The 27,172-nt window shown below is 52.5% G+C and overlaps 1 protein-coding gene across 1 annotated transcript in view; it reads right to left on the bottom strand.

Annotated features, from left to right (window-relative positions):
• The window catches only part of DPP6 (dipeptidyl peptidase like 6), a 772,816-nt gene that overhangs the window by 131,285 nt on the left and 614,359 nt on the right, over positions 1–27,172 (bottom strand). The window contains exon 9 of the mRNA XM_033863543.2: positions 524–678. Within this exon, the coding sequence (XP_033719434.1) occupies positions 524–678 (155 nt within the window). The remainder of the gene's footprint in view (positions 1–523; positions 679–27,172) is intronic.

The raw sequence follows: 27,172 nt of genomic DNA, 5'->3' as shown, positions 1-27,172 counted from the left end.
GGACGCTGTGATTTGCTAACAAAGCGGGCTTTGGCTATCCGTCCCCTGCCCCACTCCTGCAGCCTCGCTGTTCTGCTGGCTTTTTGTGGGAAGCAATTAGAAACAGTATGGGTCAGAACATGACCAAGGACAGAACAGCCCAGGCCCAGGGGACCAGGCGCAGACAGGGGTCCTTCTGACCTCCCAGATTTAAAAAAGGAACTAGAGGACAGGGTGCCCCCGAGTGGGCAGTGTGAGTTTTTGTCATCACGGACTCACAAGGGAGGTGATGTATTTTGGTTGCAATGAAGCTTAGACAAATGATTAACGGTAGCTGCATTGTTTAAAAGAAAGTAAACCTGCCGACAAATTCAACTGAGCAAAAATGGGAATTTAATGCAATGTAATGGGAAATAATTAATCTTGCCTCTGTTTACTGCACTGCTCATAACACATCTGATTATCACAGCTCCACGCTGGGAGACGGCTGGGCGGGGGAGCTGATGAATAATGCAGAGCTGTCCTGCTGCTGCTTCCTGCCTACCTTGGGGTAGTGGTAGGACTTCACGGTCGGGTAGGCGGAGCCGGTGTAGGTGGGCAGCTCCATGACCGGCACCCGGGAGTCGTTGATGGTGGCGTAGGCGAGCCGCGAACCATCTGGAGACCACCAGTGGGCAATGTGGGTCTTCAAAATCTCCTCTAAGGGAAACAAACAAAGCAGAGGACGGTGGATGGCATGGATGGAGTATCGGCCAGCGCTGCCCAGGCACCACGGGAGCTGGACAGAAAATCACGTGCCCCCTTGGGGTCACTTACAGCCTCTGAGGAGGCTTTCCTGTGCCCGGGATACACCTTCATCTCAGAGGTGCCTGGTCTGACCACCAAACCCTAGCACAGCAAAGCCAGTCAATCAAACCCAATCAATCAGGGCCCAACCGAACAGAGGCTAACTGTCTAAAAACCATTTTGGGGGGCACACATTTGAGTATGATGAGCCCAGCAAGTCCTTTCTGATTGACTTATTATTGTTCTGTTGTGGGTTATTATTTTAAGATGATCAGAAAAACAGAATTAGAGGAGACACATTCACTCTGAAGCAGGGCACACCCAGGCAGAAGCAAGTGAGGAAGTAAACTGTGTTGCAGGTTGAATCCCAGAAAATCGACTTGCAGGAGATGCCGAGGGGTCGTGCCGGCACACAGACCCCCTCACCTGCAGCCGTGCAGGAGGGGAAGGCGTTCCAAGGCCAGCAGGCTCCTCACTCTGAAGCATGGAGGCGGTTGCACTCCACACGGCAGAAGCACAGAATGGCCTTCTCTTCTACGGGACCAAAGAGGAAACAGCAATCCTCTCAGGCTTCCACCAGGCGCACCCGTCACTCCTGCCCGCCCCAAAGAGTCTTGGCTAATCAGAGTTTTGACTAGGGCTGAGTGCTGTAGGATCTGTTATCTATTCTGGAAAGAACAATTCTGTGTCTTTTGAACAAGCCAAGAGAAGACACTTCCCAGGTACAACTCATCAGAGTGCTAGGGTCAGAGGAGCATCTCGGTGCACAACAGCTCTAAGGTTCGCGGATTCCTCCTTGTACATGCCATGTATTTTTATAAACCAAGTCCCCCTAGGTTTGTTTTTAAAATAAAGATCGATACAGCTCTATAATCACATACTGTGAGTCCCATTCAACGGTCGTTATTAGGTGTAGACCATAAACTGGCTCTGTGAGCCTGTGGGGACAGAAAGGTAACTGAGGCGCCTGAGAAAACAGAGTGAGTGCATCCACCACACAGGGAATGATGTGAATCGGAGCAGAGCCGAGGGGTGATGGCCACCGGAGGGAAGGGTCACAGAGATGAGAGAAGCAAGGCAGCAAGGCCAGGAGCTGGGCCAGCCTGATGGCCTGGCCAGGGGGGCACAGGGATCTGTCGGCTGCAGGATAGAGACGGCCGGGGGCCGGGGGGCTGGGGGCAGGGCCGCATCAGTCAGGGCCCTGCTGCAGTGGCTACAAAAGCATTCCACAGCCAAGTTCAGGACTGAAAGTGGGGCACTGCAGCTCCTTCTCCCAGGAGACCGGCCAACCAGGCAGTCTGTCCCTCCATCACTGGCTCCACTGGCCTGGTTTCTTGGTGGGACAAGCCCCCATGTTGCGTGGGACCCACAGCAGCAACGCTAGGAGTCAGTCCCTTCAGAAAGTGCTGGCCTCCCCCTAAATAAGTCTCCCTGGCCCTCCGCGGGCTTTCCTCCAGGCCTGCCGGCAGCCTGCAGGGACCCTGATCCACTGTGACCCGGGGCCAGCACCAGACAGTAGAGTCTCATCCGCCACGAAGTCCCTGGCATATCTGACTTCCCATCACCCAGACGCATCCCAGGCCGGCAGCACAGCTGATCAGTGAAGGATGGTGAAGGGGCCCCAGGTCCTGGGTTCTGCCCCTGTCCTGCCATCGACCGCGGAGGCCCCGAACATGCCCCAGCTGTCAAACAAGGGGCACAGCTGCTGCCTCTAATGTGTCCTCCCTGACAGCGTTTTGTGACCTTGCGGCATCTGAGAAATGACTCAGAAGCTTCTGCAGAGCCGATAAAAACCCAAAGGTCTGCTGGGGGGGCGGGGTGGGGGAAAGGAAGTCAGCCAACCCTCCATTGCTTGTAATTTTCCAATGTCTTTGGCGGCCAGCAAAGTGACTTTCAGGTGCGGGTGTGGAAGGCAGTGATTCAGAAATGACTTTATCCAGCACCACCTGACTTGTCTGGCCGGCGCGTGTGGGACAGTGAACAACAGACTCCAGCAGATGGTCTGCTGGAACAAACAGGCACCATTGGCCATGCAACTTCTGGGGGATTCTGCTCAGTGGCGTCTGTGCTGCAGGGACATCAGGGCATGAGGGGACATCAGCGCACGAGGGGAATCACTGGGAGTGAGCGGGACACAAGGGTCAGAGGGCCAAGGAGGTGGCGTCCGCCTGAAACCAGCTGCGCGAGCCTGGCCACGGCTCTCACGGCGCATTCATTCACGGCCAGAACATCCCCACAGGAAAGCGGTGGGTGCAACAAAGCCTTCTAGAAGAGGCAGCACCGCACAAGAGCAAGCAGACAACACAGTCCCTGCTGACACAGCTCTTCGGAGGCTTCCCTTTGACCCCGAGCGACCTCCTGAAATGGGAGAACAGCAAATCAGCAGCCTGGGGGGGTCCTGCCACCTTCACCCCCAGACGGGCCCGGGGGTGCAGGAGGGCACTGCTAGCTCCTCATGCACCAGTCATGGGCCCACCTCATTTCTAGAACTTGCCCTCAGACCAAAAGGAAATGCTCCGGCTTTGGTCTGGTCAGTGCAGGGCAGGGCGTCACACAGGCAGGGGTGAGAGAGACAAAATCAGGGGAGAAGGGAGGCCTGATGCTGGGCTGACAAGTACTATGTCTGTCCCTTCTGTCAGCAGATGCCAGCGTATTTCCATTGAGCTCAGTGCACTGCTCAGAGAACACAGATGCAGAAGAGGACCACAGGCTTCAGACAATACATGTGCTGGTCAGAAGGGAATCTGGAAACCACACAGTTCAGGATGACAAATATCTGGTGTGTGTGTTGGCAAATGTTCCTTTCAATTCCATCCCACAGCAAGATGATCACAAATAAAACAGAAATTCCTCCGTGCCAAAGGCCGGGCCACACACAATGGGTGGCTTCCGTTTATTTTCCCCAAATGCCCTGTAACACATTGTTCCTTGGTGTTTCTATTCTCCTGTGAGTTAGCTGCTCATTAAAGAGATAAAGTAAGGATAAGAAACTCTGGGGAAAAGGACCAGGCAAATGAAATCGTGACACTTTTGTGTTAACTGAGAACGTCCCTATTCTCCACATGTTCTCGTCAAGCTTCTAGATTCATGAGGCAGTTGGCTTAAATGCCATGAATCAAATGTAGTTTATGGATAGAGTTTTGCAGGGAAAAAACCCCTATTTCATCAACTAAATTAACTGCATGAACGCTTGGCTTGGAACAACAGGAGAAACTTGCCTTTCTAAGCAAGTACAAATAACTCGTGAGAACGGGAGGATACAGCTTTCCTTCCACCTTCCCTGTCCTGTTCAGGGACCTTCTCAGAATCAAGTAAGAAAGATACATTTGGGGACACTCACTTGAAGAGGCAGAAATTTTTATCCATGCAGCTTAAGCTCACGGCAGGATCTGGGCCCCTTTCCCTCACTTCTTGGCATCGTATCTCAAAGAAGCCAAGTCCACTACATGAGCTGTCATTCACGCCGCACACGTTAAGGGCATATCCATACCCGGAAGGACAAAATCCCCTTCGGGTTCAAGGTGATGAAGGCCAGTCCAGCCAAGAGGAGGAATTCTCGAGTCTTCCAAATGCAGAATAAGCGGGGGCCCCCAAGGTCGGTCCACCACAGTTGCCTGGAATCACTTAGGGAGGTTCTCAGGGAAACGCGGGAACGGTGGGTGCTTTCTGTCACAGACGCTCGGGCCCACTCCAGGCAGTACAGTCAGTATATACTGGGGTGGGGGAAGGGCACAAGCCCCTTTTAAGCAAAAGCTCTGTGGGTGACTTTCGTGTACTTGCCGGTTAATATGTCACATCTGATCAAACGGGCACTGCATTCTGGAAATGCATGCCTATGGTCTGCTGACAGAAAAATGTCACCTGCCATTTCAGTAAACAAAGGATGCTGTTGCCTTAAAGCCACCAGCCACTGCAGCCCACGGTGCGCCCTGAGGGGAATTCAGGATGGAGAAAAACAGGATACTGGCCCTAGATCGTGATGATGCACATCTAGGAATAATTTCAGTGAGACCAGACTCCTGCAATCTTCCCATACATAGAAAAGCCCTACAATCATGAACTTGAGATGTCTGGTTTTTGTGATTAGCAGTACTTTTTTGATATTTGATCACATGATTTTCTTCAGCAAAAACTCCTGTATATCCCGGTTCCTCCCTTTCCTCTTTGGAACAGTCCCTCAGAGCTATCTGAGAGGCTCTCTCCCAGGCTATAGTCCTCAGTAAGGCCCCTGATTAAGACACAACTTGCATCTTTTAGGTTGTGTGTTTTTTTCAGTTGAAGGTCTTATTAGCATATAGGAAACAGGCTTCCAAATTATTTGGGGGGGAGTATATATACCTACTTGAACAGAAGAAGAGTAGGTTCTGCTTAAAAGTTCGTTGTAGGTTGAACTGTGTCCCCCTAAAAGATATGCTATCCTAATCTCTGGTACCCATCCATGTGACCTTATTTGGAAATGGGGTCACTGCAGATGTAATTAAGATGTACATTAACATGAGGTCGTATTGGAGGCGGGCAGGGGCCCCTAATCTGATATGACTGGTGACCTCATGAGGAAAAGTAAAGAGACACAGAGACAGACAGGGGACAATGCCAGGTGACGGCAAAGGCGGAGAGTGGGGTGATGGGTCTAAAAGCCAAGGAACAGCAAGCGTGCCACCACCAGAAGCTGGAAGAGACACCCTGATTTTGGACTTTCAGCTTCTAGAATTGGAACACATCTCTGCCGTTTAAAGCCATCCAGTTTGTGGTCTTTTGTTATGGTAGCCCCAGGAGTCCGCACAAGGTCATGACTGTGTTGGCTGCCATAGAACCAGCTGCTTGCTGGGAGAACGCTGGTAGGAGAGAGTCAGCTGAATTCCGCCCTGAAACTCAGCAGGGTGAATTTCTAAGCCAGACCTGACAAGGATGGGGGGTGCCCACTGGCCTAAGCCCTAACAACAAGCTGGCCTGGACCTGGCCTCCTCCGCCCCCAGCGCACATGCACACACGCACTCACACACACGCATCTGATGCTGAGTGTGCTGGGCTGCATCCTGCAGGCCCTGGCACGGACCGTCCCAGCCTCCAATGGGCGGATCGAGTTGGCTTGTCTCAGCTTCCACCCAACATGCTGGGGACCTGCTGTGACTGGGACCCTTCCTGAACCCCAGTCAGATTCAAGGACACTTTTTGGTTGAACACATATTTAACATGTGCCGGACCCTTCTGCAAGCACTTCGCATGAAACAACTCATCTGCTCCTGACAGCCCTCCCGGCGCTAGGTCAGCCGCTCCTCTTGAGATCTAAGCGCCTGCAATTACACGCCAAGGTTCCGCCCGCCCTCCTGGCCCGGACCCGGCGCGTCACTGCCGAGCGCTCCCCGCACAGTCTTCAACCAGGAGAGTCACCAGCAATCACCACGGGGACACAACAGCAGCAGGAGTCTCAGAGTCAGGCTCAGGGTCAGAGCCACAGCCCGAGGCCTCCTCGCTCCTCAGACGGCCGGCTCTCCTGCCCGGACCCCTCTCCTGCGCTGTGCCCCCCCGAGGCCCCCTCACGCCCCACTGTGTCTGCTCACGCCTGGCAGGGAAACCTCCACCATCCTTTCCTGAGCCTGATGACCAACGGGTGCATGTGCGCCCGAGGGACGTCATGTTTTATTCTACAGCCTTCACCCTCGCCACATACTTCACTTGCCTTTGCTAATCTTGGATACTCACAAGAACCCTGGATTAAGCCCCTTTTTACACCTGAGAAACTGGAGGTTGAGAGAAGTTAACTTGATGGAGTTGAAGACTGATGGCTCAATACATCCTAAACCCTATGCTAGAGCACTGGAGAGATGAAATTCTGTAGTCTGAAACGTAGTAAACAAAATATGACCACCACTCCCACCCCTCACCCAGGTGAGCAGAAACCTCAGGACGGTACGGGCTGGGGACACAGGTCTCTTTCTTTTGGGGGGAAATTAGAGAAAGCCCTTGGGGAGGTGGCATGTGCCCTGTTCCCCAATAACCCATCCTTTCTTTTAGGAAAGGAAGCAATGAATCACAGCTGGGCACATGGTCTTCCAGAATAAAGACCCTTCTCCGCCTCCTGTGTGTAGCGGGGGGAGGTGTGAAGGGGGGAACTCTTGTCCATGGGCTAGGTCAGAAGGTCTGAGTAACTCCAGGTCCTCCTTTAAAGGAAAGGGGGGTCCGCTACTGCCTTTTCCCTGCCCTGCTGGCTGGAGAGCAGACACGAGGTGAGACTTTGTAGACCAAGCAGGTGGCAAACGCCACAGTACGGACCTAGGGGCTCCAGAGTAGGTCACAAAGTTCCTGAGGTCCTCAACAGCAGACAAATCCACGGAGTTAGAGCTGTAGGTCAATAGCACTCGCAAGTAGAAGACAGAGTGCCAGCCATCTAGGGGGTCTGCAAAGGACCCGCGCCCAGGAAAGGACACTCGCTCATCTGTCTTCCGACAGCACTTTAACAAGGAAGAGTGACTTCTACTTCTATTCGCAAGCTGAGGCTGGACCTGCAATCCCCTAGGGGGCGACCTCTGCACCAGATGTCGGAAAATGGGGGTCCACAGGGGTGATGGAGGGTCGTGCAGACCTGGAAGGGCGTGGGGAGAGGCAGCGGGGAGAGACAGTGGGTCACGGGAGGCCGGGGACAGAGGCAGGCTTGCGTCTCCCCGACTGCTGCAGCCCAGGCTTCCCCAGGCCGACAGGCCGCACGGGACTGGGTCTGGCTGAAAAGAACCCCAAGGCAGACTAGGGGCCGCAAACATGAGACAGAAGGGAAATGAGAGGCTTCAGAGTCCTTTGGGGAACCTGCTGCCGTGTTCTCTCAGGGCTCTTGCAATGCACGTGCTCCTGCAGGACCGGCTCCTGCAGCCTCATCTTCCTGGGGCAGGCGGGAAGGCCAAGACCCACTTTTATCAGGAGCAGAAGGCTAAATCTGACCACACACACACATTTCTATGAGTTGTGTAGCTTGGGATGGGGGAGGGGTGCAGAGACACTTCTGCGTTCTCTCTGCGTTTCTGAACAGCCAGAGGTCACAGACAGCCCCGCTGCGGCGCGGCAACACTGAGAATGCTCACCCCCCTGCCTCCAGTTCAGCTGTCCGCCATTTCTACACTTTAGCTGTTTCCCGTGTCTGATGCTCCAGCTTACTACTGGGGCGGGCCAGCCACACCATGAATTCCCTGCTGCCTGGATTTTCTGTCGAGAATGCGGTAGTCAGGAAGCAGACTGTGTTATCTTAGAGATACCATGTAAATTCATAGACTGCCTCCAAAAGCAGAAAACAAGATGTCCCTGAATTTATAATTGCTGCAGAAGTGGCTAGACCATCGCTTAAAGCAAGAGGTTCACAGGAGGCCTGTGTGTCTATGGCTTCCAAACCCCCAGTCTCGTAAGCTTGACCGATTACCTTTTATTGTTTTTCCCGAGGCCCTGTAGGCTCCTGTGCCACACTTGGTCCGTGAATTTAACTACTGGGTGGACTCATTTGGGGGAGATCTTAGGGTGCACAGCCACTTGGAGTAGACAAACATCAGAAGCATCTTCCAAGGCTGAACGCATAGAACCCTCTTGACGTCATTTTTGGGTTATCAATGCTCTTTGTCTCCCTGGGGAGTCGTTTATACCTTAGTATAAATTCCTCTACTGAGCTCGACACCTTGCTTAGCGTGGCAGACAGTAGTTTCCAAAATTGGCCCTGGCAACATTTCTGGGACTTGACGCTCTCCCATTAATAAGAGGTGAGGCTTTGGTCCCTTCCCCTGGACCCGGAGCAGTCCTCTGCAGCCGCTGAACCAACAGGATGCAGAAGTGACGTGTGTGGCTTCTAAGGCTGGGTCACGAGAGGCCGTGTGCTCCCACTGTCCCGGCAGGGACACAGGCCGGTGGCTGGAGAAGCTGAAGACACAGGGCCCCTTCTCAGGCCCAATCTTGTGCTCATTATCAGAGTTTTTTTCTGAGGAGGGTCCCCCAGGTCACATGAGCTTTGGGCCCCACAACCCTGAGAAATGTCCTAGTAGAATGAAAAGTGACTTTTGGAGAAAAATCCACACAAAAATAGCATCGCCTAAGAAAATGGTTTCCACCTGCTACTCCGGAGGCCACTTGCCGCCTTGGGGAGACCCGGACCCCAGCTCTGATCCCGCGGCTTTGGGCCTCTCCTCCTTGACTGTGAAATCAGGGGTTTGGCTTACGTTACTTTTTCTCACCCTTTCTGAATACGAGCACACCTCCTTACAGGAAAACACTGCAGATTCCACATTTTAATCCAGTTTGAAATAGTCAATGTGTGTTTTAGAATAATTTGTATTTTGTTCATCACAAGAGCACCTGCACATACGGACGGACAGTTAACTGTACGGTGGCGTACAGTTTATTTGGTCCCACGGACAACCAGGCACGGGCCCGGATTCGCAGACGCCCCGACCAGGCCCCACGGCACATTTCCCCACCCTGGCTTAGATGTGGACGGAACTTCCTTTGAGCAGGTTCTAGAATGTCTGCCACCAGACAGAACACCATCCTGTTTCCTGAGCTCCTGGCAAAGTAACCAGCAGCCACAAGCAGAGGGTGGCCAAGGCTGCGGCAGGCTTTGTCTACTGGAAATCTGTGAGTCTAGACCAGCCTGAAGGCAGGCCCGGGCGCAGCGGGCGCACTCGGGATGTGGCGGGAGGCGCAGAGCAGACCTGGTGCTCGGTGAGGACAAGAGCTCGGCCCCCTATTCCTCGGCCCCGGCCTCTCTGAGCATCTCCTGATCTGCCCGCCAACCTGCCCACAGAGGACCTGGAGGTGGCCTCCAGAGCTCCAAAGCCGCTGGCGTGCTGGTGTCAGTGAGTGGGGTCGCGGGCGCTTGTTCAAGGTCAACATTCCCGCCTGTGTGCCCAGGACCTACCCCCAGTGACCACGCTGAACACCAGCTCCTCAAGCGCTGCGATGCATGCTCTGGGGTATAGAAGAGACTCAGGGAATTGGCTTCTGCCTTAAAGATCTCACACAAAAGGGAAAAACCTTACCAGGGACCAGGAAAAACGAGACCTGCACATAAGCATCTGACTTCCCTCATCCTCAGGGCAGGCGGCCACAGGAAGAAGGGGCTCTTGCTGCAGAATGACTTTGCCTGCATTTAAAAAATCATGCAAGACCCCAAGCAATGAAGGCTTGTCGGCCCAGTGTCAGTTGTGCGCTGTCTTTGGGTGGGGAGGTCGGGTGCAAGAGAGAAGAGGGAGCCTGCGTGAACTGGGCTGGGCTTCTGCAGACACCATGCAGATCCCTGCAGGGCAGTCACTCCCCCAGGGGCTGCAGGGGAGGGGTGGCTGAGGGCGGGGGAGAGGCTGCATGTGATCCTTGGAGGGACCAGAGGTGGATGGGGAGGACGGCGTCGACCGTGGTGGCAGACCTCGTTTTCCTCTGTTCTGCTCTAACGTTCAATGAGTAGCACGTGTGCTAAGTCAGGTATCACACAGTGCTGACCACTGGGTGGCGGTCGGACGGGAGGGTGACTCTGCCCATCCCCGAAGGCGTCATGGAGAGGGACCTGGAGGGAGCCTTGTGCACAGCGTCCTGCCCTACACACGTCAGCATGCGGTGCTCAGGAGGGTGGACCCTGGAGCTAGACTCTTGAGCTTCACATTCTGGCAGGGCCACTCACAAGCTGTGTGACCTTAGGCAAGTGACTCAGTCTTTTGGTGCCTCAGTTTTCTCATCTGTAAAATGGGGATGATAACAGTATCTACCTCACTGCGTTGTCGTAAGAGTTATATTAGTTATTATACATAAATACACTAGCAAGTCCTGCACAACATCTGTTATTATCATGGAATGCACATCAGCCTGGGTCTTTGGAGATTGGTAGTCAGGGTCCCAACTGAGGGAGCAGAAGCTCAAACGGAAGATGAGCCTGGACCAAACTGATATGGCCACTGTGGTACGGCCTTGTGTCTGGTGTGCCTGGGCACCTGGTGACAGAACCAGCTCTCCATCAGGGAAACCTCACTATCGATCACCCTCGCCGCCGATCCTGGTAATTGGAGGAGAGAAAAAGCAAATGGCTCACGCTCCCTGGAGGGCCCTGGCGGGTTTTCTCTGCCTCACTGGGAACAGCAAGCCTCAGGGGATACACTAGCTGCTCAGGGCAAGAAGCGTTGCTGCTTTTTCATTGTTCATTTTGTAAAGCGCTTTTGGGCGCATTTTGTAAAAAGTTATATTGCCTGCAACAAAAAAACCCCAAACCAACACCCACTGAACTCCTCCCCACTTTTCTTTTTTATAATTAATAAGACCTTGGCGAGGATAGTAACGCTAGGAAGACAGGGCTGATCCAGGCAAAGTGAAGAAGAAAGCGGAGGTTACCTCGTCTGGCAGCCCTGACACAGACAGCACTTCACTGTGACCCCTCCCCTAACCCCAGGTCTGGGCCAATCATTCTTCCCATCAAAACTTACAGGCAAAACGTTCACGCGTGTGTCCACGTGCGTGCGTGCGTGTTTCAGTAAGTTTTCATTTACCCCTCCAAACAACCACTCCAGGTAGGTAACATTATTACCTTTATTTTTCCCTTAAGGAACTTAAAGGGATAAAAGTTTAAATAATTGGCTCAAACGACACAGCTAGTATGTGAAAGGAGTATATCTGTGGAAAATGCTGAAAGAGACACTTATTTGGTATCTTCCCATCTCCATTCTGCTTTTCCTACCACTCTCCCACCACAGCCCCTGTGCCCACCTGTGATTTTGGATCCTGTGCGTGCCACTGAACATGAAATGAACAGGAACTTGGTCAGCAGATCGCAAATCGTCCCCCCACTGCTACTCTCTGCAAGGCCAACTGCCAGGTGGTCAGGTAGCCCTGGAGAGAGTCTGCCATTTGTGCCCTGGCACTGACCAGAAATGGTTTTAAGTTCAGCTCCTGAAATGTGTTCCATTTAAAAGAGAACGCTCCACCACAGTACTCTTGGATAGTAACTTAATAATCTGTAATAGCGATTGGTTGAGGTAAAATGTATTATCTCCCCACAGTGACTTTTAATTTCCTTAGACAGTCAGATTTTTCTTCCTCGTATTTTGCCAAAGCTGATCATCCTGTTAATAATATTCACAAGGAAGTTAAAAATGACTGACATTCTGAAATTGGAATTTTAATTGGATAGTGACTTAACTACCAACTGAGATTTACCGCCGTTTGTATTTATGAAGAAACCATTTCTTAAAAGTGCTGACTCTATTTTGTCCTCTTCTGAAAGTTAGAATTTTTCACCACAAAGCAAAATTATAGCCTTAAAATTATATGTAACATTTCTTTTATACATTGACTTCAGCTTTAAAATTAGAAGACGAGAATATTTCCTTTTAGGATGCACTGCAGAAAAAGCTCATTACATTACATATTTTCAAAGAAAATCCTAACAGAGCAATAATCACCTTAATCAGCCTGAGATAGTCTGCATAATTATTTCTTAATATCAGTGAAAACGTATTTTAAAAATAATGGATATCAAAAACAGTGTGTATCAGGAAATTAGGTCTCAAGTTTTTATATTTATTTCTAAAAAAGGAAGTTAATTAACTGAATTATAAACAGCACTCGGAACAGTTTCCACACCCATAACTGCAGCAAATTATGAAATAGTCTTGGTTCTATTGTTCAAAGAACGAGAGGCTGCCTTTCGACTTGTACAGATAGGTGCTGACTAGGGAGACACAGCTCAGCAATTCGGCGTGAACGACGGGAGGGGGATCCAGGTCACCCCAGGTACGGTCACACAGTGGTGCCGCGCTGCCTTTAGCGTGGACGGGAGGCTGCAAAGCTGGCAAATCTCTGAGCTGAGGGCCAAGCCACTGCCCACAGCCCACGCCGTCCCCACCTGTTCCCGCCCCCTGAATTTCCCGGTCCTGCACCTGGCCTCAGCCTGCAGTCGCTCAGTGTGCCTCAGGCTGAAGACGCGAGGTCCCCGTTCCAGGTGGGAAGGTGAGCTGTACTCTGCCCCAAGCCCAGACCACGTACCCGAGCGGAGAGTTCTTCCTCCGAAACCAGCTGTGCCCGTGGAGGGGAGAGGACGGAGAGGTGGAGGCGATGGTCCGGGGGAAGCCCCCACTTCCCCCCCCCGCCCCTCCCCTCCCCCCCACCCCTTCTCTTGAAGCAGCCGCGGTGGCTGCCATGGCCCGAGCGGGAGGGCTCCATGGAGTTCACACGGGGACAGTCCCGGCGGGTCAACAGGCGTGTGCTGGCACTACTTGCACACCCAGGCCCTCCCAGGCTGGCCCCCGGCGTGCACCTTCGTGCGCCCGCGTATACTATTAAGCCGAATTACTGAACAATGACACGAGTCCCATAAACCCTTGCTAAGTCCTGTTTTGTAACTTTGGCAACCCAACAACTTAGGACTACCTTTTAGCTCTGCAGTGTTCATAGGAAGGAAAGGCAAGATTCAGAGTCTGGGCGGGGTTGGAGGAGGGGGAGGGGAGGCCTTGGCGGAGCGGGGTCAGGTCGCCCCTGGGAGGCCTCCCACCTCCTGTGTCCAGAGCTGCTCAAATCCAGTGAGAAAGACACCCCAGGCCGAAGGGCAAACATGGTGCCCACACGGTGCGCGGCACACAGTGAGTGCTCAATAGACGTCTTGAACTAGACTAAAGAGAGGTGATCAGAGCGAAGGGGGCCCATCCCGTGGGGTCACGTCCGTCCATAGTGCTTCCCCTGCCTTTGACGTGGACCCTACAGACTTCCCCAGCTCTCTAGCCCAGCCTGCGCGTCCAGGCCCTGGGACAGCCTGAGATCAGAGCAGCACCGACAGGGCACCGTCCCGCACAAGCGTCCTGCAAACAGGAAATGCTCCGCAAGTGAGAGCATGAGAACCACCAGTGGTGGTGCCACAGAAATACCCACGACGGCCACATTCACGGGGTTTCCCGGGAGCCAGGACGGGAGCTGGGCCGAGCTACCCGTCTTGGTCCACGGCTCACTCTCTGGCAAAACCCCAAGCCTGGTTAAATGCTGGTCACCACCAGAGTGACAACTGCACACTGTCCCCCACTCCTAGGTCCTGAGCACCGCTGTCCCCTACTGTGGTGGCCCGTGCTAAAAGGTGGGGTGAAGGTGTGCTTCTGGGAGGGTCGTGGACACCCAGGGTCAGAAAGGTGAAATGGAAATCGTTCTGTTTGTTACCAATGTGGCATTTTCTGAGAGCAACAGCACAAGCAGCAACAGCCGTAACTCGGCGACAGCCTGACAGTGACCGTGGTGCTGGGCGCTGCACGGGTTACTGCGGATCCACAAGGCGCCACCTCCCACCTCCCAGAGGAGGCGGGTGAGGCTCCTGCCCAGGAATTAACTCGCTGCAGTTCGGACAGCGGGTAAGTGGTGGAGTCAGTCCAGGGCTGCCAGACCCCAAGACCCGTCTCTTCCCACAACACAACTCTCACCGGATGGTCGACTTCACCTCGACAACTGCAGGTTGGCAACCTTCTGAGAGCCTATGATTTTTGGTCCATTTATGGAGTGAAATGCAAATATATACACTGTAAAGCAGACAGCGCTGGAAGGCAAACGGAGGTCAAGTGGTTCAGGGCCAATTACAGAGCAGCTCTTCCAGGGGGTGAGGTCAGCTTCTCCCTCCCCGGGACCGACGGGTCTCTGCTCTGGGTGAGCTCGCGACGGCACCCGGGTACCCTTCCCACTGCCTTCTTCCGGCGCACTCATTCCTAGCTAACCTCTACACTACCAGCTCTAAGTGGAGCAGGAACTGTGAGTTCCCGCGGCCCTGGGAATAATGCAGGGCAGGAGACAAAACTCCAGTTCTGAGGAGCTGACCCTTGAGTTAGAGAAGGGCTCCAGTGGGAGTCCCCATCCTCTGAGGGAACTCACTTCTAAGATAAAGGCGGTATATTTTAGTTGTGTTTTGTAGGATCAGCAGTTCTTTAATGAATCTTCTCAAATTTGTACAATAGTTGGCTGAAAATTTCAACTTCATTTTAGAGTGAAATGCAACAGTCACCATGAGTTAATTCTCCCTTTGCCAAGATGCAAAGAGCATACGAAAGTCTAAAATCAAGTGATCTCTGCTCTGTTTCCTCTAATGCTTTTTGGCCAAGTGCAGTCCAAAGGAAAGGGGCTGCCAGCACCTCTCTGTGAATAAAATAACTGCAGGGAGAAATTTCCAGAAGCCTGAGAAGAGTGTGATGGTACTTCTGGGGTTGGGGGGGTCTCACAAGGGAGGGGCTCTGTTAACAAGCACCCAACAGGATCAGGCGCCAAAGGACATGAAGAGAAGGCAGGATCCACTGGGGCTGTGTCCCCACCGCAAACACGGGGCTCCCCCTTTCTCCCACGGGGAGGCTTTATCTCCTGGTCAAGGGACGGGGCCTCGGGCTTCCTGGGGGCCTCCAAACCCTACAGAGTTGATCGCCTACAGGTATTTTTTTTGAAGCTGTGCCTCTGGAACTCGGAGGGGAGGTGCCTTGCTGTGAAGACAGGACCCAGCTCAGCACTTTGCCCTGGTCCTCCTCTGACTCTGACTCGCAGAATGTTCTCTGGAGCCTCCCAGCCTCGCTCACATGTGCCTGAGTTCAGCTTCTCCCAGTCTGGCTGCTTCTTCTCTTCTTGATAAATGCTGCAGGAAGGACCACTTTCGCAACCAGACAACACCCTGGGCTCTGGGACCAACAGGCCCCACGTGCCCTGAGCTTCACCGTAATCTAGTGCGACGGGAAGGGCAGGTACGTCACCTGTCCTACGAGTGACTCAAAGCTCACCGTGTGCCAGGTACTACGACCACCCTACTGACATCCTAGCAACCGTGGGGCTGCTTCTGTGATTCCATTTCACAGAGGAGAAAGCTGAGGCCCAGGGACACGGGCAGCTTGCTCGAAGGGAGTGCCAGAGTCTTGACTGGACTCTGGCCTTGGCGAGTGTGGAGTGGACACTTCCCCAGGGCTGTTTCCCAGACTCGCAGGACGGTAGAGGGTGGGGCTGGCTCAGTGTCCAGATTCCTGGTCCACTGCTCGTCCAAACACTGCCGGGGCACGGCCAACCAGGGGCCGAGCCTACAGCCCGCTTCCCCTGCCTGCCCCGAGCAGTCCGGCAGCTCGGGCTACGGCTCAGCATTTGGAGGCGCCATCCGTCTGGGTCACATCAGTGTTACAGAGTCATCTTTAATGAGGCGAGATGCAGATCAGAACAGATGCAGACGGTGAGACAGCGTTTGGGATCATTCCTGAAACACCCGGCCCCGTGGGTTCTCAGTGTTAATAACTGCCTGCCACTACACCCCCGTTGCTGTACAGACTGGGGAAAACCAAAGCGCCGGAGAAATCGGGGTCCTGGAAAACTGCAAAAGACATAAATAACCTGCCTGATGTATCTGTACTCGGAAATAAATGGCCTCATTCTAAATACAGAAAATCTTATTTATTCCCGCGTGCATCTGCAGCCTTTTTCGGTCACTAAATATTTTATCCGAGGTGCCAAGAGCAGAATTAAATGGGAGTTAAAAAAGAAATCGGCGAACATCAAGCCAGGAGGCAAAAGGAACTTTTACCTCGCCGTGCTCGCAGCCTACCTCGCTCATCAGCACCGTGTGATTTGCACATTACTCACCGCAAGCATCTCATCATCATCAGAGCAGTCTGCCAATTCCCGCAAATCAGCACTGGAGTACCAGGCAGACGCACCCCTATATTCCTGGGCTGGCCACCAGGGGGCAGCATCCTCAGGGAGGAGACATGAGTCTGGGTTTGATTTTTATTCCACGGCATGATCACTCAGATGTTCATTATAACCTTGCTGGCTGCTAATTTGCAGCTTCTCCAAACACCGATAGATTGCCTCAATTCTCCTGTCCTCCTTTTCTTATTCTGGGGGGAAAAAGTCCACAAATGCATCTCCAGTGGTTGGCGAGTTTTAAGTAGGAAATTGTCAAGAAGCTGCTCTTGTAGGGTGGGCACCCAAGGCCTCTGATGGCCCTTTGATGACCACCTGCAAATCCGTCTGCCGTGTAAAAGCAACTAGGCCACTCTACTTGTCATTGTCCCGCGTGAAGGTCAGTGTTTTAGGACTCCAGCGATGCCAAAAGGAGCCAGCCACACTGAGGGCAAAGAAAGTCCTCAAACTTTTGTTAAATCTCTCTTTTTTTGGTAAAATCTGTCTCTCTCTGCCTCCTTCTGTCTCTGTCTCTGCCTTTCTGTCTGTCTGTCTGTCTCTCTCTCTCACACACACACACACACACACACACACACACACACACACACACTCACTCACACACACACACACTCCTTCCTCATCTCCTGCTAAGCATCATCTGTTTTAGTGTCACCTGCTTTGGGAGATCTCAGTGCGGGAAAAATCACTTCCTTTTTCCTGATCCTGTAGCATCTGAGTCAGAGTCAGTAAAGCCCCATTACCCCGAGAAGGCCAACTCCTTGGCAGCCTGAAAGGTTTCCTTTACATAGTTTTCAATTCCCTTAATGTTCAGCTTTTTGTTCCCTTAATGATGATTTTTCCAGAGTCAGTTAAATTTACAATGAAACAAAGGTAATTATATAAAACTCTAGCACATAGAAAGAGACCCACACGGCCCAGCCTGAGTGGAGAGCATCTGGACATCGTGGCAGGTAGCGAGACCCCTGCCTCACCTGGTCTTCTATAAATCTCAGCCATGACCACTCAGGACGGTTTCTCATTTCCGACTTTCACCCCGCATGGCCACCAAGGTGCAGTGTGTTATGCTCCCTGAAGAGTCCAAGGAAACCTTCCTTTGGCCCAGGAACATAGGGGACTTCTGGCATGCTGAGGATCTGGGGAGGACTTGCCAGGCGCTGAAGTCTGTGCCTCTGTCCCTAAGTTCTGGGGGCTCTGACCCCAACTCCCTTTAGGACCCAGAGCCTCCTCAATGCAAGGCAGGTGGAGAGGCCGGAGGCTGGAAGTGCTGTCTGAGTGGAAGCAGCCACGGTGCCAGGACAGGAGGGCACTGCCCGCCCACGCCTGCCGTCTGCACCTGGCTCATGGGAGGCGGGGGAAGCGTCACTCGTCAGACTTTTCCCCGTGGTGTAGGCGGGTGGCCACGGATTTTCTAACCATCAGCGTTTCCTAAGCTATTTCATAAATCTCCCCCTTAGGACAGCTTATGTTGGCTCACATCTCACAGGATCTCAAATCCGCAAGTGTGCAGCGAAAGACAGAAACTGAAAAAGAGACTGGGGACCAGGTACTGATAACATCATGAGAGAAGGAAATTTGGAAAAAACGTTTAAGGAATTAGCTCTTGAGTTAATTGATTAGTGGTTGCTTGGTTTTCTGATTTTCATATTTTTACAATCTTAAACCAGAACAGGTCATTCTGCCAAAGTGTCTAAATGGTGCTGAAGATGTGTACCATGTGACTCGGATGTGATTAAACACCATCTCGGTGCATGAGGTTCCATAATCAGTACAGGGCGTGGGCCAGGGCTAGGTCTCACAGTAGCTTCCTCACGGAATGGATTCTGTTACATGCAAATTCCTCACATCTGTGTAGGGACACGGGCACAGGGATTTGTGGGGGGAACCCAGCTGGCGGGAAGCGGGCGGGGGAGAATTAACCTTTAACGGAAGTCACGTGATGGGGACACGAAAAAGTCAGAGAGTGATTAAGACAGTGTGAGCCAGGCACTTAAAAGAACCGAAAATACAAGGGTTCGGAGTGGATCCAGAACCTTCTCTGTCCTGAGGGCTGGGCAGGGCCTGCTTCCTTCTTTTTATTTTTTTTAGCGGTACGCGGGCCTCTCACTGTTGTGGCCTCTCCCGTTGCGGAGCACAGGCTCCGGACGCACAGGCTCAGTGGCCATGGCTCACAGGCCCAGCCGCTCCACAGCATGTGGGATCTTCCCAGACCGGGGCACGAACCCGCGTCCCCTGCATCAGCAGGCGGACCCTCAACCACTGTGCCACCAGGGAAGCCCCCTGCTTCCTTCTTGAAGTGACCCCATAACCTCCTGGAAAACCGGGCACCTTCTCGGGAACATCTATTTAAAACCCCGACACCTTCCGTGCTCCTGTCCCCCAGCTGTTTGGTTTTTCTATGAATAAAGCAAGGGTCAGATGTACGTACTCCTGCAAAAAGAACAAGGTGCTGGACGGGTGTTTTCCGGTAAGAGCTGCAACGTCACCTCCTCTTTGGGTACAGCCGGCACCTGGCAGCTTCCTGGCTTGGCTGCCTATTTTCCATTGAACGGATGAGCCATGGCCTTGGGAGGGAGGTGCTGTGTCCCGGGGAGGGGCTGACTCATCAGCTGGAGCCAGAGGGAGCAGATGCTCTGCTCACCCTGGGGATGATGGGCACTGGGCTCTGGGACCTGCTCTGGGGCTCAGAGCCACAAGCTTGTGCGGTGGAGACACGGGGCCTGTGTGTCTGCCCTTGGGGCCAGTGCAGGAGTCACTCTCTTCCCAGGACAGCTCTCCCACTGCTGGGAGGCTGAGTACGAAGGTGAGGCTGACCTGAGACCTACGCCCTGCAATCGCCTTCCAGGCACGGCCCCAGTTCATAGAATCAGAGATAAGAGTGCATCTTCTCCATGACTCCACGTCCAGATGGCTCTGACATGGAGAAGCTGAGCTGTCATCTCACCCCCGCCACCCCGCACCTTCCCAAGGGCAGCCCTGAGCAAAGAGAAAAGTTATACTGAAAATGAAAATCTTATAGAAAGAAAGGAAAAAGGGGGTAAAAGGAAGAGAGGCAGGCTGCTTCCCTGAGCGCAGACAGTTTCCCCCGGGGGCAAGGAGAAGGCGGGTTAGGATCCCCTGAGGATCGTACGGTCCTGTCGGGGGAGCGGAGTGGGGCAGGAGACAGAGGCACCCCGTGCTGGCCCCCCGCCCTGCTGTTCGCCCCTCGCACCCACCAAGGAAAGCCGCAGACAGGTCAGCAGCTCACCACAAAGTCACCTGGCGCCAATACTGACTTCATGCTGTCGTGCTGCACGTCCCCAGCACTGACGTTTAAGTACAAAAACATAGCGGGGCGGGGAGAAGTGTTATGGAGTTCACTGCACTATGTTTGCAGACCAGGGAAAAGGAACTAAGGCCCAAAGAGGTTAGGAAGCAGGTACAGTGGCGAAAGAGCAGAGGCAGGAATCTGGCCTCTGAGCCTCAGATGAAGTTGTTTCGAGCACATACAAGCCTGGAGCCTGATGTGTCTCCCGTCAAGCATTTGCTGTTTGCATTTTGGTGGAACGTATTAACAAACTCTCAATACTAGGGCAAATGGTGTCCCATCCTTATGTGATTTAAGGAGACAGAAAAGACGAAAAGGAATTGGAATTCCCAAGAGCATCAAGATTTCAGCCACCGATACCTAAATTTCATTAAGACTCTACAGCAAAAAGATGAAGATGTGTTTATCTTAATCTCACAATCGATGCATAATTAAAAAGCTTTAAAAATATAACCACTGAACATCATATATTATTCATCAAAATCTCTCAGGATTAGGTAATTAATTGTGAGAAACATTTCTCAAGACCAGTGGGAATTCTTCCCACATGTTTAGAGAACGTTTTCCTCTCAGACTTCTCTTATTTCTGATTTTTAAATTTCACATTGAATTAAAGCAATCAGTTATTTTTCTGAGATACTAACAAGGCCCACGCTGGAGTATCAAGTGCAGACTCAGCTTCTGACTCTGAGGCCCCGGGGTTTGCAGTTAATCAAACTGTGTCACACAACGACCAGCTCAAGGGGGCCTGCCCCTCCTGGGGCCTCTCCTCTGCAGGCGGGGGCTGTCCACTGGGAACCACAGCCATTAATTTACGGAATCCAAGGAGACGCCAAGAAGAAGGCAGCTGGCCACAAGGCACAGGTGACACTGACCAACCTTCCACGCAAGAGGGAAACCCACAAGCTAGTGAGTCTGAGGACTCGCCCAGCTATTAGTCACTGAGTGGCAAACAAGGTGAGCGTGCAAGGACAGAAAGCCCCAGCCCCCAGCTGTCTCCTGAACACTCCAGTGCAGGGACGTGGCACGTCCACCTGCAGCAGCTCACTAACGTCGCGTGCGCTCTGAGCCGGCAGATGGCCCTCACTCGGCATCCCCCCTCCCAGGTCCCCACACCTCCCGGCGTCCAGCGCGGTGGCATCAGCCTTGCAACCACACCGGTCCCACGGCACTCCCTGGCCGCCCCCTGAACCTGACCCTCTATCTCCTCGCCGACTCTGAGGGATCCCCCGTACCCCACAGTAGCTCCTCTTCTGCTCTGGTCCCAGACTTGGGGCCTGCGGCCCGCCGTCCAGATGTGGAATCTTCAGTGCCACCTCTGCCGGGCCCGGGTCTCCTGCTGCTGCATCACTTCCTGGGCCCGGGCACCGAGCCCTGGATAGCGAGTTACGAGCAGGACTGGCCGCCAGCGTCACCTGCAGGCTAGCGTGCGTCCCTCCAGAACTGAACCCCCTCCTCCACTAGCGCGCTGGGCTGGGCTGGCTGCCCGCCCGAGAGGAAGGCGGCCCCAGCAGCCTGGGCCCCTGAGGGACCACGGGGAGCGTGCCCCAGCCCCGCCTCCACCCTGACGAGGGGTGTGGTGAGGGGCGTGAGTGACTCCCCTCGTTCTGAATCAGGGAGGTAGTGTCTGGTTTGCTTTGTTGGTCTACTTTTGTGATTCCCAGCCTGATCTAGGCTATCCTCTTCCCCCTTCTCTGACCGGGCTTATTTTAGTCCAGGGAGGACGCTGGGTTGCAAAGCATAGGTCACAGGCCCTGCCCTTAGCACTGAACTTGAGGAGAAATTCCAGATCGGAGTTCGAGTATTTGATCTCCCAAAGCTGTTTTCACAGTCAGGGCCCTCACCGCTGGCCCGAGTGTCCGGGTCAGAATACCGTTCCTTCCTCAGCTGGCGCAGCGGTCGGGCCCCAGCTTGGGCCACATCACCTTTTCAGTGGAGAACCTTCGGGGTAACACCAGGAGATCGACCAGCCTAACACCTCATCCCCACAACTGGACAGCCCGTTGATTACATAGTTTAAATGGCAACTCTCAGCCTGAATGCTCCTGGCAGGCAATAAGATATAATAGTAATTAAAGTCCAAACCGTATGGTCACCATGGCGATCAGAAGGGTGCTGGGAATATGCAGGGAAAACAAGGAGCCGTGACGAGGAAGATGGCGAGCCATGAGTCTCTGCAAGCTTCTGCTGGGAGAAATCCAAGGCCACAACCACGGCCCTTAACCCACCGGAGAGGCTGTGCTTTGAGGTGTCCGGGTCCACCTTCCCGTTAAAAACACCTCTGCCCCTTTGTGGTAGACACTCGTTCCATGCCAGGCACACGGCCATCTGAGACTTTGCCACGTCCGACAGTAGCCGTGGCGGCAGGGCAGGCAGGCGGGAGGGTTATCCTTGTGGAGCACTTCACAGCCACGTGCTAATGCGTGATCACACGTATTGGCAAGTTCACGTGGTCCTACCTGTGCTCTCACGGATGTGCTCTCATCCAACCTCACACTAATTCTTTGGGGAAGGTATCTGAGCTCTTACTTTTCATGCGAGGGATGGGAGGGCCAGGCAAGATACGTGACTCACTCAAGGTCACCGGGTGGCTGAGTGGCAGCTCAGGGACTCACACGCAGGCCCCCTGGGCTCTCACATCTGCACTCTGAGAAGCGCCTTGCACGGAGCTGGGGGTGTTGAAGGCTGTGGAGCGAGCAGACCGTGTCAAGGGGACGGGTGGTCCACTCATCACTTGGGCATCGATCAAGCCTATTTTTAACCTGCAAGAAGTTAATGCAGCTTTTTATACACACAATGGGCATGTGGTTAGGAGGCCAAATTGGAACCACTCACTGGCTGTGTGACCACTGAGAAGTCACTTAACGTTGCTGAGGCCAAGTTTCCGCAGCTGCGGCAGGAAAAGAGCAGCGCCTTCTTCCTGCAGAGGAGTCGATAGATTCATTCCTGTTTAATCGTGTCAGGCGTGCCATGGAAGAAACAGTCAAAGTTAAACTTTCCTGCAGTAGGTGAGCCACGGCTGGCACTTTAGGAGGTGGTCTGGAGCTGTCAGCTTCAATCTCACTCCCCTCGGCCCCTAGTAAGGGGACTGCGGCCATTGCTAAAGCCTCTCCTGATTCCTTTACCTTTGGGGATAAAAAGTGAAGCTTGTAATTACAATGAGATTAACAGTTCCTGCTTTTCAATAATCAGGTTGTTATTTCTGCTGAAGGAAGTTTGTGGAAGTGGAAGTTCTGATGACAGTGAAAAAAGGGAGGCCAGCTGATTCCCCTGGGAGGGTTTCTAGAATCCTGCATCTGAATTTTGGAGCCGAGGCAGCACCGTGAGGACAGGTAAGCATTGCCATGTGTAGGGACCGTCACGGTTGGGAGATGTGCTGGCGGGGGAGGTTGTGATGGAACTTGAGGGGCGTAGGAGGAAGTGGAGGGCCCAGATATGGTTGGACCAGTCCAGGGGGCGAGGAGACCCTTGGTGGCCATTTAGATGTAGGCTGGCCATCACCTTCTCCCCACGCACCTGACCACCTCACTCCCTGCCTTAGACCACTGTTCTCATGCTGATATGCACAGACATCTAGAAACCCGAGGACGTCTCTCTTGGGGTCAGAGCGAGCACAGAAGGGATGAACACAGACTGAAGCATCTTGTCCACCTCGATGTCGGAGCTGAGTGGGTCCCCACTGAACAGCATGAGTCTTTGCTGTGTCTCTCTACAAGGTAAAAGCCACCTGCTACGCAAGTCAAGGTCATTACTACGTCACGGAGCTGAAGGCAAGGGCTGCGCAGGAAACTCGCTCCTTTCACTTACATTAAATACTGAAAGCGCTGAGTTACCGCGCAAAAGGCCCTGCCGTCTGCAGCCACTGCTCCACAGCAGCACCTCCCGGGTCTGGAGGCTTTCCAGAGGCTGATTACATTCAGGATTTTCATCATCTCTTTGGCATTCATATCCTTCTTTAGAAGCCATAGATGAACTGGAATATGATTTTTAAGTATTTAATTTCTACAGGCCATCCTGAAGCATACTTTTTACTGAGGTAGAAGATCTCTGGTGCTCATAGGTTAACCAGCTGTCTGGTGTCGGTGACGAGTGAGGGATGTGACTCCAGCTCGGTGACTCTAAATGCAGACAGAAGGTTCCAGGGAGATGTTCATATCTGCACAGACATCCTCTCCAGGTTGAGTAGGAAGCCATGTACTTCTTATATAACACATTATAGACAATAACTCATGAGTGAATAGATTTTAATAGTCTTTGAAACCGATACTGGAGGAGAATGGACTACACATTAGTGCTCCTGACTGCTGGCGATGCCAGGTGAGAAAATGAGGTGCGTACGTGCTACGTGACTAATTTTTGGAGTTACAGATAAAGTAACAGTAGTTTTAACAGCAACAGCTGCAGTTTCCTAGTCCCAGGCACTGTTCTAAGAACTGTACACGTATCAGCTCGTTTAACTTCCATGATGACCTTAGGGAACATTGATGACCTTTACTCTTGTTTTGCAGATAAGAAGACAGACACAAAGAGTTCAACCTCACCCAGGTTCACGTAGCTTCTACGTGGTGAAGCTGTGATTCAAAGGCAGGCATGGTTGCTGCAAAGACCCTGCCTTTACCACAGCTCTGCCACCCTTACACAAGAGGACTCTGTAAAGCCAATCACAAGCTTCTGGCCATTTCCTAATAAGAGATTTCCTGGTCTGACCAAGATTTCCCATCATGTAAATCAGAGAAGTAACCACCACTAAGTCCAAAGAACTACAGATCTGTGTTTTGAATAATAGCATACAGAACTGACCATGATTCTAAGTCCACTGAACTCCTGGCCATGTAACTTTCTTTAAAGCCATCAGTCCGGCGGGAATGATGCACGATGGGCGTGTCAATTCCCTTTATCTACCACCAGGATGCAGTTTGCTAGCAGCTGAAGTGCCCTAACCCAGTACTTCAGGACATTAGCATTTGAAGAACTCAATCAAGAATGTACACTCCAGTGTGTGGCTGGCTCTATAAGCTTCGCAAAATGTCATGATCGAAATGTACTCCAGGGAGTTTTAAAAATAGTGCAAGAGGCATTAGAAACACTTCCTTACTGACAAAAATCTGGTGTGCAGTATGTCCTCTACCTACACATACTAGTCCCAGGCGAGGGCTGTTCACTAGAGGCCTGTGGCCACAGGGGATCCCACTGGCTCAGTCCACTGACGACCTGTACAAAGTGGGCAGCGGACACAGTGAGCCTAAGTGTACAAGTCAGCACACACAGCTCACCAAGCATGGAATAAACCACAAGTTTACGTTAAACCCAACAGGCACGTTCCGCGGGAAACGTTACTTAGCAATTTCACCGCAGAGAATTTAGAGAGACTGCGGGGCTCTGGATGATCGGGGAAGAACTCTTTTCCTTACGGGGGAATAGTTCCCGTGGAAAGCACACATATTCCAAATCACCCCACAAATCTCCGTAAGGGCTTCAGTCGTAGTAACATTTCTTCCCATGACAGCCATTCCCCCAGTCAACTCCCTGCCTCCTTGAATAATCCAAATTATAAGGCGTGGAGTCACACCCAAAACAAAAGTCAGGAAAGAATTTTAGTTCATCCACCGGGGCCTCCCTGGCCTCTCGTTGAGGTCTCTCAGAGCACCTCTGTGGAGAGAAAACTGTAAGGTCATTAGTGCTGACTCTGAAAGATACTTGAAGAGACAGTGTTAAGAAAAGCAAACAGGCCTCAGCCTCACCCAGGCTTTGCAGCCTCTGGACAAGAGTCTGAACGTGAAGGGTAAGGACCACGTGACCAGGCTCGTGTGTCAAATGAGCAGCTCTGAACGACTCCAGCTTAGCAAAGCTCCCGCGACTTCCATTGCCCCAGCGAGAACAGGCTTTCTAGAGCACTCTAAGCTTGGGAGCAGGATGCACTGCGAGTGCCTCCACCCGCATCAGCCCTGGGAAGGGGGCCCAGCTGCACCCCAGCCCCAAGTGAAGCCGGGCAGTCAGCACGGGGCTGGGGGGAGGGCCTGGGGGCTCCCGGGCAGGTGGGCAGAGGACAGAGTACCATGGGGACCATGGCCCACGGGGCAGTTGGCCATCAGGAGCACCGGGACTCCGGGAAAGGGGAGGAGGTGTGCTAGGGAGGGAGAGCTGAGGGCCCGGGCAAGGGCACAACAGAAGCGTCCGGTCCTCTCCTGCTTCTCCCTCTGGTCACTGTCAACCAGGCACTGCCTGACTGCCTAGGTCCTGAAGCCAAGCAGAGGAGCTGACGCCGAGCAGCCAGCAGGGGGCCTTATTCAGCATCACTCCCGCTGACTCTCACGTGGCGAGGCTGCCCGGCCAAGCAGCCTCCCTGCATCCAATCACGTTTCCGAGTACCACCAAGCTCTGGACTAGTTCAGGGTAAAATTCATCCCGGGGGTTCATCCACACCAAACCAGATGTTAAATAAATGCCCTCCAGGCATTTCTCGGCTCTCCCTGGCATCCCAGCTGATGGTGCCAGGCTGTGCTCTGTGAACACCTTCTCACGTTCACTGCCCCCACCCTACCTCCATCGGGTCTCGGAGGAGTTGAAGTGACAAGGACTGGTACACACGTGGGGACAGAGTGGTTCTCAAACGAGCCTGACACACTCCAGCTTTCCACTGGGGTACGAGCCATTTCACGATAATGACCTATCACTGAATATACTGCTATTTATTTAGGGTTACGCATATGACTGCTTTGGCAATAGAGGTGTGGAGGTCTCCTAGTTTAGTGGAAACATGTAATGACTTAAAGTTTCATTACTGAAAAATTATTGGCCCAAAATTCTGTGCTGTGTACCACTATACCTCGTGTGTATGATGGCAATGATGAAAATGAAAATACTGAGTTGGCCAAAAGGTTCGTTTGGTTTTTTCCATAAGATGACTCTGGTAGCGCTTAGTTATCTTTAACTTCATTCGAAACACTATTGGTAGATTGTGACAGCTTCATATCAGCGTGTATTTAAAAAAGACTTATCAAAATTGGTGAATTTTTGTGTAGCCATTTTAATATTGAAGATGGAAGAAAAAAAGCAACATTTTCCGTATACTATGCTTTATTATTTCAAGAAAGGTGAAAACGCAACTGAAACACCAAAAAAGATTTGTGCAGCGTACAGAAAAGGTGCTGTGACTGATGGAACGTGTCAAAAGTGGTTTACGAAGTTTCGTGCTGGAGAGTTCTCACTGGACGATGCTCCAGGGTCAGGTAGCCCAGCTGAAGTTGACAGTGATCAAATCGAGACATTGAGAAAAATCAACATTATACCACACGGGAGACAGCCGACATCAAAATATCCAAATCCAGCGCTGAAAGTCACCTGCACCAGCGTGGTGATGTTCATCGCTTTAATGTTCGGCTTTCACGCAAGTTAAGCAAAAAAAAAAAAAAAAACTTTCTTGACTGTATTTCCGCATGCAATTCTCTACTTAAATGG

This window comes from Tursiops truncatus, chromosome 9 (assembly GCF_011762595.2).
Source record: "Tursiops truncatus isolate mTurTru1 chromosome 9, mTurTru1.mat.Y, whole genome shotgun sequence".
Taxonomy (NCBI): domain Eukaryota; kingdom Metazoa; phylum Chordata; class Mammalia; order Artiodactyla; family Delphinidae; genus Tursiops; species Tursiops truncatus.
The sequence above is the reverse complement of the archived record's forward strand: the minus strand, read 5'-3'. Positions and strand labels throughout refer to the sequence as shown.